Genomic DNA, 16,854 nt, shown 5'->3' with positions numbered 1-16,854 from the left:
TCTTGTGCCTCTACCGAGCGCATCTGCGTCTCTATCAATGTCTATTGAATTCTACCTGATATCTTGATATCTCTCCTTCAGTAGCTATGACCATGCAGAGCTGAATGTGCCTTTCGGATGTCTTTCTTGATTTATACGAAGGCGATAAAACACATAAATCGTACTCCGTCCAGGCGGCCTTTTTATGTATACATAACCAAACATAACTAAGGAATTATACCAGCAACTCCTCCCCCTGACAGGGACCCTCATGTAGGACCCGATGACCCGGCACCCCTTTCTCCCCGAGGTGGATCACCACGGATGTCGTCCGGTCCTGCGAGGGATAAGTTGTGAAGTGACCCAATGCACTGACATCAGCAGTGTCGAGGGCCAGGATGGCTCCATTCTTGCCACCTTCAATCCACGCCTCGGTTGTCGAGTTAGGGAGCGTGATATGCGCTAATCCGGAGAGGAAGACCACCCATCTATAGTGCGGATTAGCCAAGAACTGTGGACTATACCTAGGTACTAGGTAAAAAAAAAAAAAATAAGAATAATTTATAAAAAAAACAAATCGTTCAGAATACATTGATTTTGAAATAGCAAATGATATGCATGGATATAAAAGAATGAAAGAATGTTTGGAAAGCAGAATACAACTTACTGCAAAGTAGGCGCGTTATGTCTACCCCCATCAAACCCAGCCGGCAACACCACAAACGACGCGTTCCCACCGATCGTCCCTAAGCCCAGAGTGGCGGTCCCGACTTGCCCGGGTAGATCGGAAGTTTCGAATCCCGGCTGGAGAGCCCAGCACTCCAAGGTGGAGCGATTATGGCGCGCGCCGAGGACGGTCACATTGAGGGTGGAGCCAAGGGAGGGATCGGAGGATTGAGCGAGGATTGTGGATGGAAGGATGAATTGGATGAGGGCTTGAAGGCGCATTTTGAGGGAATTAGGGTGGATTGTGTGAGGGTGAGGGAATTAGGAAAGAAGATACAAGGAGAATTTAACATATGTAAGAGCTGAGACTTGTTGTGGAGAGCTGAAGAGAGGTGGAGGGGGATCAGCGTTCTGTTCTCTAACATAAGCTTATAGTTGCTAGAATAGGTTAGCACTAATGTGAAAGGTTGCATAATACTATTTGGAATGTGAGATTTAAGAGCCGATTGGAGGGTTTGTTATGTATATGATATCTCTGCTATATGGGTTATTCGACTCGCGTAGAGGGTACAATAGCTATAAAAGCATTATGTCTGGTGGGTTGGTGTAGGAGGATTTTATATGAGGCTTGTATTTAGACAGAGGCATGGGGCCCCTACTCAGAACATGCACTGTATTTTCGAAATAACCATACCGAGTATATGTAAACTGATAGGTACCAGCAAAGGGCTTTCACTTGGCTGGATTGTACTGTAGAGAAACAAGAACACAAGAATTGCATTCCTCAGAACAAAGAATGATAAACCTACCCAAGTTCCCTCTTTGCAGTACTAAAATAATAGAAATATAAGCGTTTAATGATAGTGAGAGTACCCCATACTCAGACCCAAGAAGACAAAGAATATTAACGAATGACCTCACCACCAGACTTCTCAATGCCCTCGAGGCCCTCAAGAATGTCGCTTCCACCGAAGAGTCCACAAGCAGAGGTGGTACTTGTCCTTCTTCCAGTCCAGACCTCGTGGAACTTCACAGTTTGATCACTAGACGCGACAATAATGCACCCCTCCTCCTTTGTTCGTGTGCACCACATTCCACCTTCTTTCTCCTTGGGAGCGACCATCCGAGCACTGGCCCTGCGGCTACTGACCTTGCGGTTTCGGGTCGGGGCTCCTCGCTCTGGAGACCGAGTCTGGCTTGACGAGGACGAAGGTGAAGATGACTGACTGTCCGGTCCACTAGAGCGGACACCCGAGAAACGAGGAACTTTCCCTGGATATCGTACTGCCCACAATGCTCTTCCGCAGTCGAAGTTGTTGATTCGAGTATCGGGCCCATCCCAGGTGGTTCCATATGGCCCCCAGGGAATGACCGCCACCTGTGCGCAGCTGGGCCAGGAAAAGACGGCGATTCGAAATGGGTGATCTGGCTGTGAATAACCGAAAGTAGCGGCGATCTCACGTCGAGTTTCGCTCCATATAAGACTGGTCACTTGCGCAAAGACATTGATGGTTGCGAGACAAGCTCCGCTCCGGGTATGATAGAAGTGTATAGCTTTGTCATTGGTACCACCCCCTGTAGCGAGCAGGGACGACTGCCATGGTGCAAATGCAATTGCTTTGACCGCAGCGGAATGCATAAGACGATGCTTCTGACGGCCGTATGGGACCAGAATCGTTCGGCCACCACCGGAAATTAGAGTGCCTGCATGGTTTAAAAGCGCGGCTGCAGCCGGGGGCTTAATAGGAGCAGCAAGCCATGATGGGAGGGCGGGTCGTTTAAGAACCACTCGTCTTTTAGCGGTACCCAGAGCAAGGTATGGAAATACACCGAGGCTGAAGCTGCTTGGGGAATCTGGGGGAGTAATGGGCGGGACCGCATAATTCAAATGCCGTGGCGGAACAATCTCGGCCAGTTCAAAGAGAAGGCAGGCGTTGTCATTACCACCCGTCGCAAGGTACTTATCATCGGGTGACCAGGCTAGTCCACAGATTTGTTGAGTGTGTGCAGAGATCTTGGCAAGAAGCGTCATGGACCCGTTCCATTTCCACTTAGCTTGGTCTTCTTTGTCAGACCACTCAACCGAATAGTACCAGATATTTCCAAAGTCATCGCCAACAACAATCTCTTCCACATCGACTATTACATGCATGAACCTTTCTGAAAGACGCCGTGACGTTCTTGGCTTAAACGCCACGCATGTAAGGGTACTGGGATGACTGATCTCAAACCGGGCTTGCTTCTCGAATGTGCTCCATAGCGACAACTGGCCAGAACGCCTGGCCACTGCAAGGATGCTTCGCTCGCCATCCTCAGAAGAAAACGACAGGGATGTCACATAATTTGAGGGGTGTAGATCTGGAAAGGGAGGATAGTCCACTCCATGGCCTTCGGACCAGAGATACACTTGATGGCCCAGGCCCACAGCCAGTATCCCAGATGTTGTTGAGTATGCAAGAGTGCTGCAGTAAAAATCGTCTCGAAGGAAGGGAGCATCAAGGATTCGAAAAGGCTTTGGTGGAACAACCTCTTTTCTGGCAGGAGATATGGACCCTGGGAAACAACTCGAGTCAGTTGATGTCCCGGAAAAGGCTGTGGACACCCCCAAGTCTCACAATTACCAAAAGTTTGGTTAAAATATCATATATGTTTTATCTGTAAATGGTAAATTTATTCCAAAGGTAGGGTCGGGGGTGGGGAGTGACTGTTGCAAACTACAGTTGCACTTACAACGCTCCTTTTCAACTTTCTTCCAAGCACTATCCTTCCATTCAAATGGAGAGAGGCGCTCGAAGTCTGGAGATGTTGGATTGAGGGGAGCATCCAGATACCGTAGGCAAGTAGTACCTAGCTGTCTAGTCGTCGGGTCAATCCCCAAAGCAAGCGCAAGCCTCGACTCATGAATTTCTTGTTCACTGTATTTTGGTTTCTTGGGTAGGAACCGAGCCACGAAAACTGGGGCAGTTGATGATCCATTGGTCGAAGTGCTCGGCGTGTCATCAGGAGCCGCAATAAGGGAACTACCGCGGACTGCAGAAGCCCCACCCACGTTCCACACTGCACCATAGCTGACCTGTCTCAAAGATTCATGTGCAGCGTTGTTGCCTGTGATATTGCCTTCAGTGACTAAACGAGGCCGTTGATGTGGGATCTGCTGGAGTCGAGTTGGCTGCTGGGGTCTGTTGGTAGCATACGTCCTACGCGGGATTGATGGTAGAAATGGATCATCCCCGGGCGGAAGTCGTCGAAGTAGTCTCTCTTGAGGCGAAAGACGCTGCGGATGCTTGGCCACACGAAATGTTGTTGATGTTGGTTCCACGAAGTCTCGCTTTGGAATGAATCTATCAGGCGACATTGAACCTCGGAAGGAACTTCTTGGTGCTGCTGTATTTCCATTGTTTCTCACTCTGCTGCGACCTCTTTTGGGCGATGAGACCCGATTCTCTTTGGAGCCAGGGACGGATGTCACAACAGGTCGGGTCTTGGGCTTCGACAATGATGATTGAGAAGTAGGTGTTTCAAAGAATGGCAAATTAATGGTTGCAAACTCAGTCATTTGGACAGGTCCATTGTCCTTGGAAGACTCGGATCGAGAGTATGAAGTCAGTGGATGTTTGTGACTACCTGTAGAGGTTTCCTCGAAGGAGTGACGTTGCGTATCTACCATTGTTCTGGATGTAGGTCGATAATCTGTATATGAGTAATGACCTAGAGCTAAGAAAAAGGAATGTATAAGGAGGCCTCTATTTCAAGGCATAGCGGCAAGACAAGAAAGACGATGAAGCAAAGACAAAGTCCCCAAAGTAGAAAGAGTGATGATCACGTGAAGTTATACAAATGCCCGGAGAGGTTACGTAACTTACTCCACCGCCTCATGCACCAATGAGATAATTATAGTGGGCAGCCCCGGGGCATCTGATCAACACGAAGCAACCTACCTAGGTAACACATTTTGCTTATTTCTTATTGTCAAACAAAGAGTGAAAATGCCCAGTGTGAGATTGACTCCCTAGGGCTATACTGTTCGGGCTAACGATTGCGATAGCATGGTGTGCCACGGTACAAACCAGTTGAGAAGTCCCCCGAGACACGACAGCAAGAGCTGCAGAAGATAGAAAATTACAGGAATCTCGAGCTTTTGGTATCTAAAAAGGTTGGTCGTCTTATGTACCTCATGTACAAACAGAGCCTTACACATGACAGGTGGCTGAGCATGAGTACACAATCGAGACCTTGAAGAAGATCTCGGAGCTGCTGTCTAGCAATCCAGAATACTACACAGCCTGGAACTACCGCCGAAAGGTACTGCAGTATCAATTCTCTCAAGTAGGAGGCTCAGATGATGATGAGGCTGCTGCCCATTCAACCACGGAGCTGATCGTAAATGATCTACATTTCCTGATTCCCCTTCTCCGGAGCTTCCCTAAATGCTACTGGATCTGGAACTATCGTTTGTGGCTGTTGGATGAGGCTCGCCGTCTACTACCCCTTCCCGACGCCCGAGCAATCTGGCAGCAAGAACTTGCCCTTGTGGGTAAGATGTTGACTCTTGATAGCCGGAATTTCCACGGGTGGGGTCATCGACGCTTCGTGGTTGAGACCCTGAAGGAGCTTGTTACTGCTGAAGAAGCGACAAGCATGACTCAGAAGGAATTTGAATACGCGAAGAAGATGATCGGTGCCAATCTTTCCAACTTCTCCGCATGGCATTACCGGACAAAGCTTATCCAATCCCTTTTGGACGAGCAAACTGCCAGCGATGACGATCGGAGAAGAATGTTGGATGATGGTTGGTCTAACCTGTCTTATCAGAGTTTACATTACGCTAATTTGGGTTTTTAGAACTGTCTCTTATTCATCAAGCATTTATTGATCCTTATGATCAGTCACTTTGGTTCTATCACCAAAATTTGATGAGTGTGTTCGACCCGTCGATGGCCGAACGAACTATGGCTCCCAATTTGAGCTCGTCCGACCGGCTGGAATACATTAGAAATGAGATCGAAGAAATCAAGGAGATGTTGGATGGGGCTGAAGACTGCAAATACATCTACCAGGCATTAATTGAGTACACCATTCTCGCATCCAAGGTGGAAGGCAGCTTGTCTTCTGAGGATCGGGACCAGATTCTGAGCTGGCTCGCAGAACTGAAGAAGCTGGATCCCCTGCGACGAGAAAGATGGCTTGATTTTGAGAAGACCTTGTGAAAATAAATAGTTTCGTACTCCTATTTTAAATGTGGACTATTTGTTTACCCCCTTTGCCCACTATATATAGTGTCACTATAAGACATTGAATTCCTAGAAAAACCAAAATATCATATTAAAACATTCTAATAAAAGCATACTCATCATTAATATGCATAAAGACAAGCTAATTATAATAATCCGGACATATACGGAGTATATCGTACATCGTAGAAATATGCAAATGCATTCCCAACGCCTCCGTCCTGTCGGTTCCGCCCTGGGGCGCCAATCAGCGGCGAGTGTACCTGGCCATTCGAATTGATTGAAACTCGTCAAATCCCTTTTCTTCCTCATTCCATCTTTTTTTCCTTATCCGCGAATTCCACTCCCTTGAAATCTTTGTCCTTTAGCTCTTTTGGGCCTCTGCTTTCTTGCGATCCTATGGAGTGTTCCATCTTTTGATTGTTGTGAGGTCATCTAAAACAGCTATGGCCGACATGTCGACGCCTAAACACAGTCCTGAATACGAAGGGGTAAGTGGTTCAGACTCAGATCTTTCCCAAACCCCAGCTTGACTTGACACGAGCTTATCGCCATCCAAATAGGAGTCTTTTGACGACGCCCTTGAGACACCCGAAATCCAGGAGAACAATAACAATCTCAACGTCACCATCCCCAAGTCCACTTCCACCCGATCTTTAACCGACAGCCCTCCAATTGGCTCACTTATGTCTCCGGAATTGACGGAGAAACCTCCGTTCCCTTCTGAACCGCAGGACGAGAAGAAGACCGAGACCGCCGAGGAGCAGGAAAACGATGGCAAGGGGCCGGATGGACAGAATGACAAGAAAAATAAGAAGAAGAATAAAAGAAAGGGGAAGAAACAGGACGATGGAATGGATACCAACGATCAGGATAACTATGACACCAACGACGAGGTGAACACCGCGACCGATGAGCCCATCGAGGGTGACAAGCCGGAGGAAGGGTCCGAGGTTACTCAGACAGAAGCAGAGAAGAAGGAAGAAGATCACGATCAGAGCCCACTGCAAAAGTCGCCTCTACTCACGTCCCACCGTTTATCAACATCGTCATCACTTGACGAGGTGAACCTGATGAACAGCAAGGAAGATGAGCCGACAGACAAGGCACAGAGCCCTGGGGACAAAACAGAACCGCCTCCGTTGCCTCCTAAGGACGATTCTGCTCCAGCAAGCGCAGGGCTGATGGGTTTGTCGGGTGGTCTGCCCTCAGTCCCATGGGCGGCTCCTCCAGTGAACAAGAATCCGCCTATTCCCCAGCCAGCACCTCCTCGAAAGCCTAGCGGCCCCTTTGCGTGGTTCTCTCGAAGCTCAACCTCGAACGTTGCTAAGGACATCAAATCCCCACCCCACTCTGCTAGCCGACGAAACACTGCCACATCCGTCTCGACCCTAAGCAGCAATCTAGACCAGATCGCTCGTGATGGCGATGACCTCTCGAGCGTCGGCTCAAAGAAGCCGAGACGAAATAGCCTCAAGGATCAGTTCAAGATGCTGCGCCTACGCGAGGAGAGCCATGCGCCAGAGGTCGATCAGACGAGCGTGCGATCGGGCCAGGCCAGCATCAGCCAGTCTGGAGCTAGCCCCCCTATCATCCCAGAGGAAGGAGAAGAGGGCATCTTGGCAGCATCGGGAGTCATCTCACCTTCGACAACTGTCGCTCCTGGGAGAACGGCCTCTGTGGCTGATGGTTCCATCCCGGTCGATTGGGAGATGTGGCAACACCTTGTAAACAACGGGCCCCAGGCTTTGGCAAGCTCAGAGGAACTGAATGCTGCCATCAAACGAGGTATCCCTCAGACGATCCGAGGAGTGATTTGGCAAATTCTGGCGGATTGCCAGACTGCTGATATGGAGGACGTCTACCGAGAGCTTGTGGCGCGTGGCACGGCACACGACAAAGATGGACGAACAATAAATGGCACTGAAACCACGTCATCACGCTCTTCAGTCCGCTCGGGTTCCGTATCACGATCCAGCAGCGCTGCCCCTAGTCCATCTTATGAAGGAGACACGGATAAGTTGTCTAAGGAACATGCCTCGAATGAAGTTGAGCGCCTGAAGAAAGCAAAGACAGACGCCGTTGCGCTGCAAAAATTGGAGAAGGTCATCAGGCGAGACCTGGGTGCTCGCACTAGCTATGCGAAATACTTTGTTTCCCAGGGCAGCCAAGAAGGCCTCTTTGGGCTGTGCAAGGCATACGCCTTGTATGATGCGGGAGTTGGATACGCGCAAGGCATGAACTTTATTGCTATGCCATTGCTGTTCAATGTGAGTATACCCTTAATCAAGATGACTGAGCTCATTGGCTAACATTTTACGCAGATGGATGAAGTCGATGCTTTCGCCATGATGGTCAAGCTGATGAACAAGTACTCCCTACGAGAGATGTTCATTCAGGATATGCCTGGGCTTCACCGTAGCCTATATCAATTTGAGCGACTTCTAGAAGACTTAGAACCCGCTCTCTACTGCCATCTCCGGCGCCGTGGAGTTCCTCCTCAGCTCTACGCCACTCAATGGTTCTTGACTCTTTTCGCCTACCGTTTCCCGCTGCAACTGGTGCTTCGCATCTACGACCTGATCTTCGAAGAGGGACTAGAGACCACCATCATCAAATTCGGTGTTGCGATCATGCGCCGAAATGCAGACGCGCTGCTTGAAATGAAAGACATGAGCGTGCTCACTACTTTCTTGAAAGAGCGTTTGTTCGACGCCTACATAGACAAGCAGCCATCCACCTCGTCAATCTTGGAGTCAGGCTTCTTCGGAAGCTCCGGTGCCTCCGATAAGGAGATCTACCGATCAGACATCATGGTGCAGGACGCCTGCGCCATTCCCCTCACATCCGAGAGGCTTGCCACATACACCACGGAATGGGAAGAAAAGACCCGAACTGAGAAAGAGCGTGAGGTCGAGCTAGAGCACTTGCGGCACACCGTGAGCACGCAGGGCGCGCGTGTCCGACTTCTTGAGGAACGTGCCGAAGCATCAGACAAGGAGCATGTGCAATTGGCCTCTGAGCTAGTGCACGTTAAGGTTGAGAATGAGGAGCTACGCGACCTCAAAGAGGCGCTGGAACTCCAGGTTAGCGAACTTAAGAATGTGGTCGACAAGCAGCCGGCCGAGGTCGAGGAGAAGCTCCGCCTTGAAATGGAACGGATCATGAAGCGGAACATCGAGGTGCAAAATGAGAACCGTGCGATGGAAGAATCAATGTCCGACATGGAGAAGGAGTTGGTTGCTACGAAAATGAAGTGGGCAGAGGTAGGATATCATTTCCTTCAAAATTCAGCGTGAGACGCCGAGACTGACGAACCAAACAGATTTCCGAGAACCACGAGAACCTCCGCCAGAAATGGAGCGACCTCCGTCGTGCCCTTGACTGATCACCTCGTCACTTCTATTACTCCTTCATCTCTCAACCCCGGACACCATTATCCGGTTCTGTATATTTGGAATGCGCAGATGAGATAGCGAGGATCTGTGATCACGCCCTATCCTGCACATTTGCACCATTGCTTATGGGCCGGGTCATTTGCTTTCGTCGTGATTTCTTCCCCGTACCTGCTTTTCCCCGTTTCCAGCGAATATTATGATTTGCGCACCCCCTTTTTTACGACCCTCTCTCCAAGCTCTCAGCATGCCATTTTTGGAAGGCATCGGTGTTTTGCTACCTTGTGTTGAATTATATTTGCTTTAGTGTGTATGTCTATCTCCGATCCTCGGGCAGGGCGTACTAGACGTATGCAATGTACATCATCAATGGACTTTGTTCATCTTATCATCTAGCTTCTGCATGGGCCACCTCTCTCTTACCTTAGCTCTATACTCTCTTTATACGAAGTTCAAACATGCACAAATCGTCCCAATATCTCTTAATTTTCAAATCCATTACAAAATATTCTCATAGTAACTCGTCAACACATCCTCCTTGACAGGCCCAACACAAGCCTTGAGAGCCTTATGCGCCTCACACTCGGTATCATAGTATTTCATATCGTCCATGGAAGCAAAAGTCGTCTTGACAGACAAGTTGTACCCCTTATTGCGAGGATCAGGAATCGAAGCGCCAACAGCAGCAGCGACAATGTATGGCTTTCCGTCCTAAACAAAAAAATACATCCGTTAATAACCGTTCAATTGCGCTTCGTCCCGACCACCCCTGCCCTTTTCCCTTCCGCTCTTCCGAATGGCTAGGTAGTACAACATAGCACATAGCACATACTACATGTACGTAGCCAAATAGCGCAGACTAAACAGGACCAGAACTGTGTAAGAGACAACATGCACGCACCTTTGTAGCGGTCTTCGCAAGAACCTTGTACTGCTCCAGCACGCGGTCGCGATCCGCCTCGTTGGGGATCTTGAAGAGGGTGATTCGTTCGATAGGGGCCATTGTTTTGAGGGTGTGGAGGGTGAGGAGTCGGGACATGGATATCGAGGTTATGGGGGCTTTATATGGGTTTTATATGGCGGGGTTAAGGCGGGTTAATATCACATTGCTCCTGATACTTCCGTCGGCTTGTGGGGGGGTGATGTAGGGACCGGAGTTGAATCCGTTGATTCATGATTTGTTTAATTAATCCGTGATTTTTCCTGGACTAGTTGGTTCTGACCTTGAGAATCTTCTATATGTTCTGTATCTTCTATATCTTCTATCTTTATCTCGTCAATTGAGACTGTTTCTTTGCTTTATGAGTAGGGCGGAATTGGGGTTGGTTGGAAAGCGCAAAATTTCCGCGCGGGTATTTGGTGTGCGGAATTGGGGCATTCAAGGTTGATGGGTATACATATGATTTTCGCTTCATGGCCATGATGCTATGGAAAAAAACATGCAAGAAATACTTATGTGACTCGCTATCTGACCGAATAGAAGCACAGGACATCCGTCTTGAGGAACTTATCAACTTCACTTATGATGCCCAGAAGATTAACTAGAGTCCATAGATTGGATATAACATGGCGCTTCTCCCTAACAATCATCCTATGCTCTAAGAACCCAAAGGCACCGCCAATAGTCACAGATTCCCACGCAAAGCCTGTTCCCTTTCAAAAGCCTCGAACAAACTCTTGAAATTCCCAGCCCCAAATCCATCAAATGAATTCCGCTGTATGACCTCTATAAACACCGTCGGCCTATCCCCGACATGCTTGGAGAAGATCTGGAGCAGGTATCCACGCTCGTCAAAATCAACCAAGATATTCAGCCGCTCAAGCACGTCTACATCGGCTCCGAGCGTCCAGGATACCTGTGTCAGGCGTTTCCGCAGATCGGCATAGTATGTAGCTGGTACACTGAGGAACTGGACACCGCGCGCTTGGAGACCAGTTACGGCGGCGATGATGTCGTGCGTGCGGAAGGCTATGTGCTGTACTCCGGCGCCGTGATAGTAGTCGACGAATCTGTGAGGGTTAGAAGGGTTGGTACGTGGATGGAGTAGAGGGGATGAGAGAGAAGAAAGAATAGGGGCAGGTTGCATACTCTTCAATCTGTGACTTCTTCTTTCCGGTTGCGGGCTCGTTCATGGGCATCTTGATGGTTTCGTTCGGTGAAGCGATGACAATTGATCGCATCGCCGAGTACTCGCTGCACATGTCTTTATCGTCGACGGTCCAGTAGCGATGGAAGTCGAGGCATTCCTCATAACTAAAGCTCATTTGTTAGAGCGGCAGTTCTAACACGGATGACGCTGATTCTACTTACTATTGGACAATACTGTCCACTCCTCCCCACGACTGATTCCCGACACAGTGGTCAATCTCAAGAAGATTGATGGGTGGCAGAAGCTGTGTGATCGGATCCTCAGTATCGATCAATCGATACCCAGGCAAGAAGGGAGCGCCCGCTGAGTACCGCTCACGATTCACCAGAGAATGTACAGTATCCCCATAAGTCCCAACAGTTGCAGAGACGATCCATCCATGCCCATCGACAGCAGACGTCCGCGGCTCGGTGATCGCGCGAGCACCGTTCCCTACAGCCAGCTTCCATACAGCTTCTATATCGCCCGCGATCCGGAATGCGACATCCTTCACCCCGTCGCCGTGTACGGTCAAGTGTGTATGGATTTCGGCCAGCGTCGCCCGTTCAGAAGTGGAAGCCTGGCGCAAGAGACTGTCTTCTGAGCCTTCGGTTGGCGGGCCACATACTGGCCCCGTGAGAACGAAAGTAGCGCCATTGTTGGCCACAACATAGCTCACGAGGTAGGGTGAGCCGGTTTCCGGGCCGCGGTATGCAATAGGGCGGAAGCCCATGCGAGTGATCCAATACGAAGCGGCTTGTTTGGGGTTGCCGACGTACCAATGAATGTGATCAAAGCCGACATATTCGGGCCCCATCTTCTCGGGAAAGATATCTTCATTTTCCAGGACGGTCATGGTTGGTGCTGTTGATTGTGGCTGCGCTGGTGTCGGTGTCGGTGTGAACCCAGACGCATGTCCTTCCTCCGCCAGCCCTTGGCGCCGGTATAAGTTGCGGTCAAATTATTTATGAATGATTTTGAAGACAGCTGGGTCGGGGTACGGGAGAAAATTAGAATGCTGGGGAGGGGATCCCTGCGAAGACATGTCACATTCCAAGCCCGCATCTCCGGATCGGTAGTGGGAGATGGCTATCTAAGATAAACATATGAGGCAATGCTGAAGTCATCCATGCAGAGCCGGTAATTCCTTCTGCTGTCTGTGCTGCCTCTGGTAAAACAGGGCTTTTTCCTTTGATGAACCTTGGAAGGTTCGAATTCAGGCCTCTAGACCCGCAGAAGTCGAATTGATGTTGTTGCACACCAGGGAGGTCAATGCTATAGAGAGAAGCCACTGTTCTCCGGAGCAAAGCAAGGCCATGTTTAGTTGGGCTGGCCATGCATGTCATAACTTTTCAGCAAGTCCTGCGGCTCCAGTATATGTTGTACACAATAGATGTCATCTCAAGAAAGTGTCATCTCGCCCGTTTATCCCATTCCAATGGAAGAGAGTAAAACTTCCAACTCAGCCCAATCAAATATTAGTCACAGGCTCCGGTCGACTTTTGAAGAAAATCTTATAGCGCACAATCTCCACAATTTCCAATTCCTCGCCCTCTGATGCCTGTCGTTTTTGTAGCACAGCAATCGGCCGCGGCAGCTTCTTAACTTCGCCAGTCATCCGCTGGTACCGGCCGACATACATGTAAGCGCGCTTCATCCATTTTGTATCGTCTGGGTTGTGGACCGAGTAGTCTGGGAACATGAGTTTTCCGATCGGAGTTTCGAAGGTGGAGGCTGGATCATCCGTAGAGGTAGAGTAGTCTAAGTCATCCTCTTCGTTCCCTGAGGGGACATTGATTGTGCCCTGGAGCTCGAGAAGGGCGAGGCCCGAGGGTGTTTGGAGAAGTGCTGGGAGAGGATTGTTTGGTGTTGAAGCGGTTGCAGGCGCTTTTGCCGGACTTAAACAGTGTGGTTGCAGCTTGATGGAAGGCATTTTGTAGTCTTAGATGTTCAATTGGAGTTGAAGGAGGAAAACGCGAACGCGGCACGCGTTTGGTCATTTCCCCACATCTTCTTATCGCAAGAAAAGGGCGTGCAATTGATTACAGGAATCACCAGTACAGAATACATTTTTATATTATTTTATTTGTAGAGTTGATGGGATTAATAGTATGTACATGACTTTAGATACATGGATTCTCAATAGTCTACTATGTTTGTTCTGTCTCGGGCAAAGGCACAGTCAACACTTGGTCCAACTCCGGTGTCAAGGAATTAAGCATGTTAATACATTGTAGAGGTAACAATGATGTAGATTTGCTACACACATAGTTTGGGCTTAAGCGTGGTTGGTCGACAGGAGGTTTGGCGTGATAGAAACATTCTTTCAAGGCCGTGGCCCAGGTTCGGACCTGTATCATAGTATGGTGATAGATGACCTTTCCAAGATAAATTTGTCGTGTCGTCGCAAAGGGCAGTTGGGTTGTTTGACCTTGCAACATAGGCTCCTAAGGCTAGAGGTAGAAAGTGGCGACAACACAGCGCGCATTCAAGATTAGAACGTAGAGCTTGGTACCTGCGCAATCTGCGAGACAACCCTCCGAAACCAAGATTCAGACACTAAAGCGCCCGTGACATTTTGCCTTTTATCTGCATATTGATATGTCAGCTAAGGTCATTTGATTGCCGGAATCAACATTGGGACCACGTACCAATAGTTCGGGGGTATTTGCTCAATTGCAGATAACAAATAGGAACAATGCACAATGCACAATGAGCCAAAAGAATACATCTCAAGAAGTGCTACTCTTATAGCAAACATCTTCGAGATTCTGTAGACCCTTGATCGCCTCACTGGCCACATCTTCAGCAGTCCCAGCTGGGCCCTGTAATTTGCCGTAGCGGAGATCGCTCAAATCACCAACAGTCGTATTGAGTTGAGCCAAAATCTTCGCAGCCTCTTGATCAATACCAGCGATTTCATGCTCGATATTAGCGCTGGCCGTCTCCATCTCAGCTAGGAGACTAGCTACCGAGTGATAATCTCCCGGTGCAGCAGTAGGTGGCTGGCCGAACAGATGAAGATCCATGTCAATCTCGCGCTGCTCTTGAGCATTTGAGGCTTCGACCCCAGTGGCTAGAATGGCTTTCCGGAGCTCTGCTCTTTGCTTTTCACCTTGCTTGATTTCGTTGTCGATGCTTTCATTGACTCGATCCATATCCTGTTCTCGGACCTGTTGCAGCTCCCGATATAAAGTCCTGATGTGTGGATGAGCTCTCAAGCGCTTTGGGAAGAGCTCCGTGAACTTTTGCAGCGACATGACTGTTGGTAGCGGGGCCGGGGAGAGCAGAAAATTGCTTAAGATGGACTCCTCGGAGGGAGGCATGATTGATGTGTAGTGTAATGTAATACACAAATATGAAAGTGTGTTCTTTTACTTCTCTTCCCCTGAGTGTAGGAGTGTAGTTCAATCTCTTCCCGTTTGACGCGAACCGAAGTTGACAATATTCAAAAATTGCACGTGAACAAAGCTGAATGAAGAATAGAATGAATAGAAGAATGATAATTGAATCAATAGATCTTATTGTATTGTAATAATCGAAGATGTATGAATAGTTTGTAAATGTTAAAGGTGACAATAAGCTGCCGCGCCTAATTCTTCCAAGGGGCCACTCATCTTCGCTTGTTTTCCTTCTTCTTCCACTCGACTTCATCTACTTCATCTACACCAACTTACCACAACCTCCTCTCTTTTTCCTAAAATCTTGATTCCTTCTACTATTCCTGAGCTGGTCTCTCGTCTGATCTAATCTTGTTCCTTCTTGCACCTTTTTCCACTTTGCTGAATCAAATTTGCTGCCAAAAACATCTTGTACTGCCATTTGTGCATCTTCCTCTTTTCCTGTCTTTGCTCAAGTCTGCAAGATCTATTTGCAGAGTAAGAATCTATTGGAGTCAGAAGACTTCCAAGATTCTTCTGATCGTGGCTGTTATCGCCTGTATCACACCCTTTTCCCGCAAGACCGGAAACATCCTGACATCTTCTCTACACCTTTGAGCTCGAAGGCCTGCGTCTTCATACTACCTTCAAATACGCACATCTTCTACCTTTATTCGACAAAAATGGCTCCTATTTCTATGTATAGCAAGGACGAGAAGGTCCTCTGCTTCCACCATGAGATCCTTTACGATGCCAAGATCCTGGATGTTCGCCACAAGGACTCCAGCGACAAGAAGAGCCCCTTTGAATACCAAGTCCACTACAAGGGCTGGAAGAATACGTAAGTCTGACTTGCTTCATTTCCCCGCTGTTCGTCTACATCCTGGCCGTGGTGTTGAAATTGTTCCCCTCCAACCTTGGAAAGTTTATCCGGGTTACGGAAGACTTGACCTTGATCTCTGCACTCTCTGTTATGAAAAAATGCTTCTCGTCTTCTACTACACATGTTTTTAGAAATCAATATGTCCAAGATCATTTCCATGGAACAATTTACTAACATTGGAACAGTTGGGATGACTGGGTCCTGGAGGACCGTCTTCGCAAGCACACTGAAGACAACCGCGAATTGGCCAACAATCTGCGTCGGGAAGCTGAAGCTTCTTTCCGTCTGAAGAACACCAAGGTCACTACTAAGAAGCGTGCCGGTTCCGACCGTGACTCTGTGCGGGACAGCGAGGAGCGCGGCTCCGTGCCCGGCCGTGGCACCAAGCGAGCCCGTGATAGTGAAATCGAAAAGGTATGCAATTAACAAGTCTACTGAATTTGGCACAATGGAACAAAAACAAAGAACAAAAATATATAGAGGAACTATAACATTCATGACACCATACTAACATATGCTACAGGAGGAGAGCTTCAATATCCGCCCCTCAGTCCGCATCATTATGCCCGACAACTTGAAGTCCCTACTTGTCGATGACTGGGAGCAGGTAACCAAGAACCAGTGCGTGATCTCTCTGCCGGCGAAGTACCCCGTCCGCCAGATCCTGCAAGACTGGCACGAGGAAGAGCTCCCAAAGCGGTCGGGCTCGTCGGCAGATGAGGACGTGCTGGAGGAAGTGGTTGCCGGGATCCAGGAGTACTTCGACAAGTGTCTGGATAAGATTCTTCTCTACCGCCACGAGCGCCCCCAGTACCGCGGGCTGCGTAAGAAGTTCGAGGCTGCCACCGGGGACCTAGCCGATAAGGGCCCCATCGATGTCTACGGAGCGGAGCACCTGATCCGCTTGTTCAGTATGTATTCCGTTCCGGCTCACCTTACTTCCAATTCAACTGTGAGGGTTGAGAATTGTACTAATACATGCGTTCTTGTAGGTACCATGCCCGAGTTGATTGCTCAGACTAACATGGATATGCAGGCCACGAACCGCCTGCGAGAGGAGATCTCGAAGCTGTCCATGTGGCTGAGCAAGAACTCCGAGAAGTACTTCGCCACGAGTTACCTCCCGGCGGAGAGCACTCACTGAGTGCGGGGGGAGCTTTTTCTTTGGGGGAGGGGGGGTCAAGGGGAAGG

General features: G+C 48.9%; 9 protein-coding genes across 9 annotated transcripts; 3 read left to right on the top strand and 6 right to left on the bottom strand.

Moving 5' to 3' along the window:
* Nucleotides 1-214: 214 nt before the first annotated feature.
* PEX2_081980 (uncharacterized protein) lies at nucleotides 215-927 on the bottom strand (the record flags this gene model as incomplete). The annotated part of the gene is made up of 2 exons (XM_016745468.1): nucleotides 215-467; nucleotides 647-927. 2 exons carry the CDS (start codon nucleotides 925-927, stop codon nucleotides 215-217), a joined length of 534 nt encoding a protein of 177 aa, XP_016595281.1.
* A 622-nt stretch (nucleotides 928-1,549) lies between these two features.
* On the bottom strand, nucleotides 1,550-4,000 carry PEX2_081970 (WD40 repeat domain-containing protein; the record flags this gene model as incomplete). Its single annotated transcript, XM_016745467.1, has 2 exons — nucleotides 1,550-3,198; nucleotides 3,376-4,000. 2 exons carry the CDS (start codon nucleotides 3,998-4,000, stop codon nucleotides 1,550-1,552), a joined length of 2,274 nt encoding a protein of 757 aa, XP_016595280.1.
* A 631-nt stretch (nucleotides 4,001-4,631) lies between these two features.
* Nucleotides 4,632-5,852, top strand: PEX2_081960 (Rab geranylgeranyltransferase BET4; the record flags this gene model as incomplete). The annotated part of the gene is made up of 4 exons (XM_016745466.1): nucleotides 4,632-4,640; nucleotides 4,691-4,786; nucleotides 4,849-5,434; nucleotides 5,488-5,852. 4 exons carry the CDS (start codon nucleotides 4,632-4,634, stop codon nucleotides 5,850-5,852), a joined length of 1,056 nt encoding a protein of 351 aa, XP_016595279.1.
* A 470-nt stretch (nucleotides 5,853-6,322) lies between these two features.
* On the top strand, nucleotides 6,323-9,264 carry PEX2_081950 (putative GTPase activating protein (Gyp5); the record flags this gene model as incomplete). The annotated part of the gene is made up of 4 exons (XM_016745465.1): nucleotides 6,323-6,367; nucleotides 6,440-8,146; nucleotides 8,201-9,142; nucleotides 9,202-9,264. 4 exons carry the CDS (start codon nucleotides 6,323-6,325, stop codon nucleotides 9,262-9,264), a joined length of 2,757 nt encoding a protein of 918 aa, XP_016595278.1.
* A 505-nt stretch (nucleotides 9,265-9,769) lies between these two features.
* On the bottom strand, nucleotides 9,770-10,274 carry PEX2_081940 (Dabb family protein; the record flags this gene model as incomplete). The annotated part of the gene is made up of 2 exons (XM_016745464.1): nucleotides 9,770-9,982; nucleotides 10,173-10,274. The coding sequence occupies 2 exons, from the start codon at nucleotides 10,272-10,274 to the stop codon at nucleotides 9,770-9,772; spliced, it is 315 nt and encodes a 104-aa protein (XP_016595277.1).
* Nucleotides 10,275-10,896: 622 nt separating this feature from the next.
* Nucleotides 10,897-12,256, bottom strand: PEX2_081930 (4-hydroxyphenylpyruvate dioxygenase family protein; the record flags this gene model as incomplete). Its single annotated transcript, XM_016745463.1, has 3 exons — nucleotides 10,897-11,281; nucleotides 11,361-11,525; nucleotides 11,583-12,256. 3 exons carry the CDS (start codon nucleotides 12,254-12,256, stop codon nucleotides 10,897-10,899), a joined length of 1,224 nt encoding a protein of 407 aa, XP_016595276.1.
* Nucleotides 12,257-12,871: 615 nt separating this feature from the next.
* On the bottom strand, nucleotides 12,872-13,333 carry PEX2_081920 (Ctf8 family protein; the record flags this gene model as incomplete). The annotated part of the gene is made up of 1 exon (XM_016745462.1): nucleotides 12,872-13,333. One exon carries the CDS (start codon nucleotides 13,331-13,333, stop codon nucleotides 12,872-12,874), a length of 462 nt encoding a protein of 153 aa, XP_016595275.1.
* Nucleotides 13,334-14,132: 799 nt separating this feature from the next.
* PEX2_081910 (Cnl2/NKP2 family protein) lies at nucleotides 14,133-14,726 on the bottom strand (the record flags this gene model as incomplete). Its single annotated transcript, XM_016745461.1, has 1 exon — nucleotides 14,133-14,726. The coding sequence occupies one exon, from the start codon at nucleotides 14,724-14,726 to the stop codon at nucleotides 14,133-14,135; it is 594 nt and encodes a 197-aa protein (XP_016595274.1).
* A 737-nt stretch (nucleotides 14,727-15,463) lies between these two features.
* Nucleotides 15,464-16,807, top strand: PEX2_081900 (uncharacterized protein; the record flags this gene model as incomplete). Its single annotated transcript, XM_016745460.1, has 4 exons — nucleotides 15,464-15,621; nucleotides 15,849-16,077; nucleotides 16,187-16,574; nucleotides 16,656-16,807. 4 exons carry the CDS (start codon nucleotides 15,464-15,466, stop codon nucleotides 16,805-16,807), a joined length of 927 nt encoding a protein of 308 aa, XP_016595273.1.
* Nucleotides 16,808-16,854: the final 47 nt, after the last annotated feature.

This window comes from Penicillium expansum, assembly GCF_000769745.1.
Source record: "Penicillium expansum strain MD-8 chromosome Unknown contig275, whole genome shotgun sequence".
Taxonomy (NCBI): domain Eukaryota; kingdom Fungi; phylum Ascomycota; class Eurotiomycetes; order Eurotiales; family Aspergillaceae; genus Penicillium; species Penicillium expansum.
This window is presented reverse-complemented; position numbering and strand designations above follow the sequence as displayed.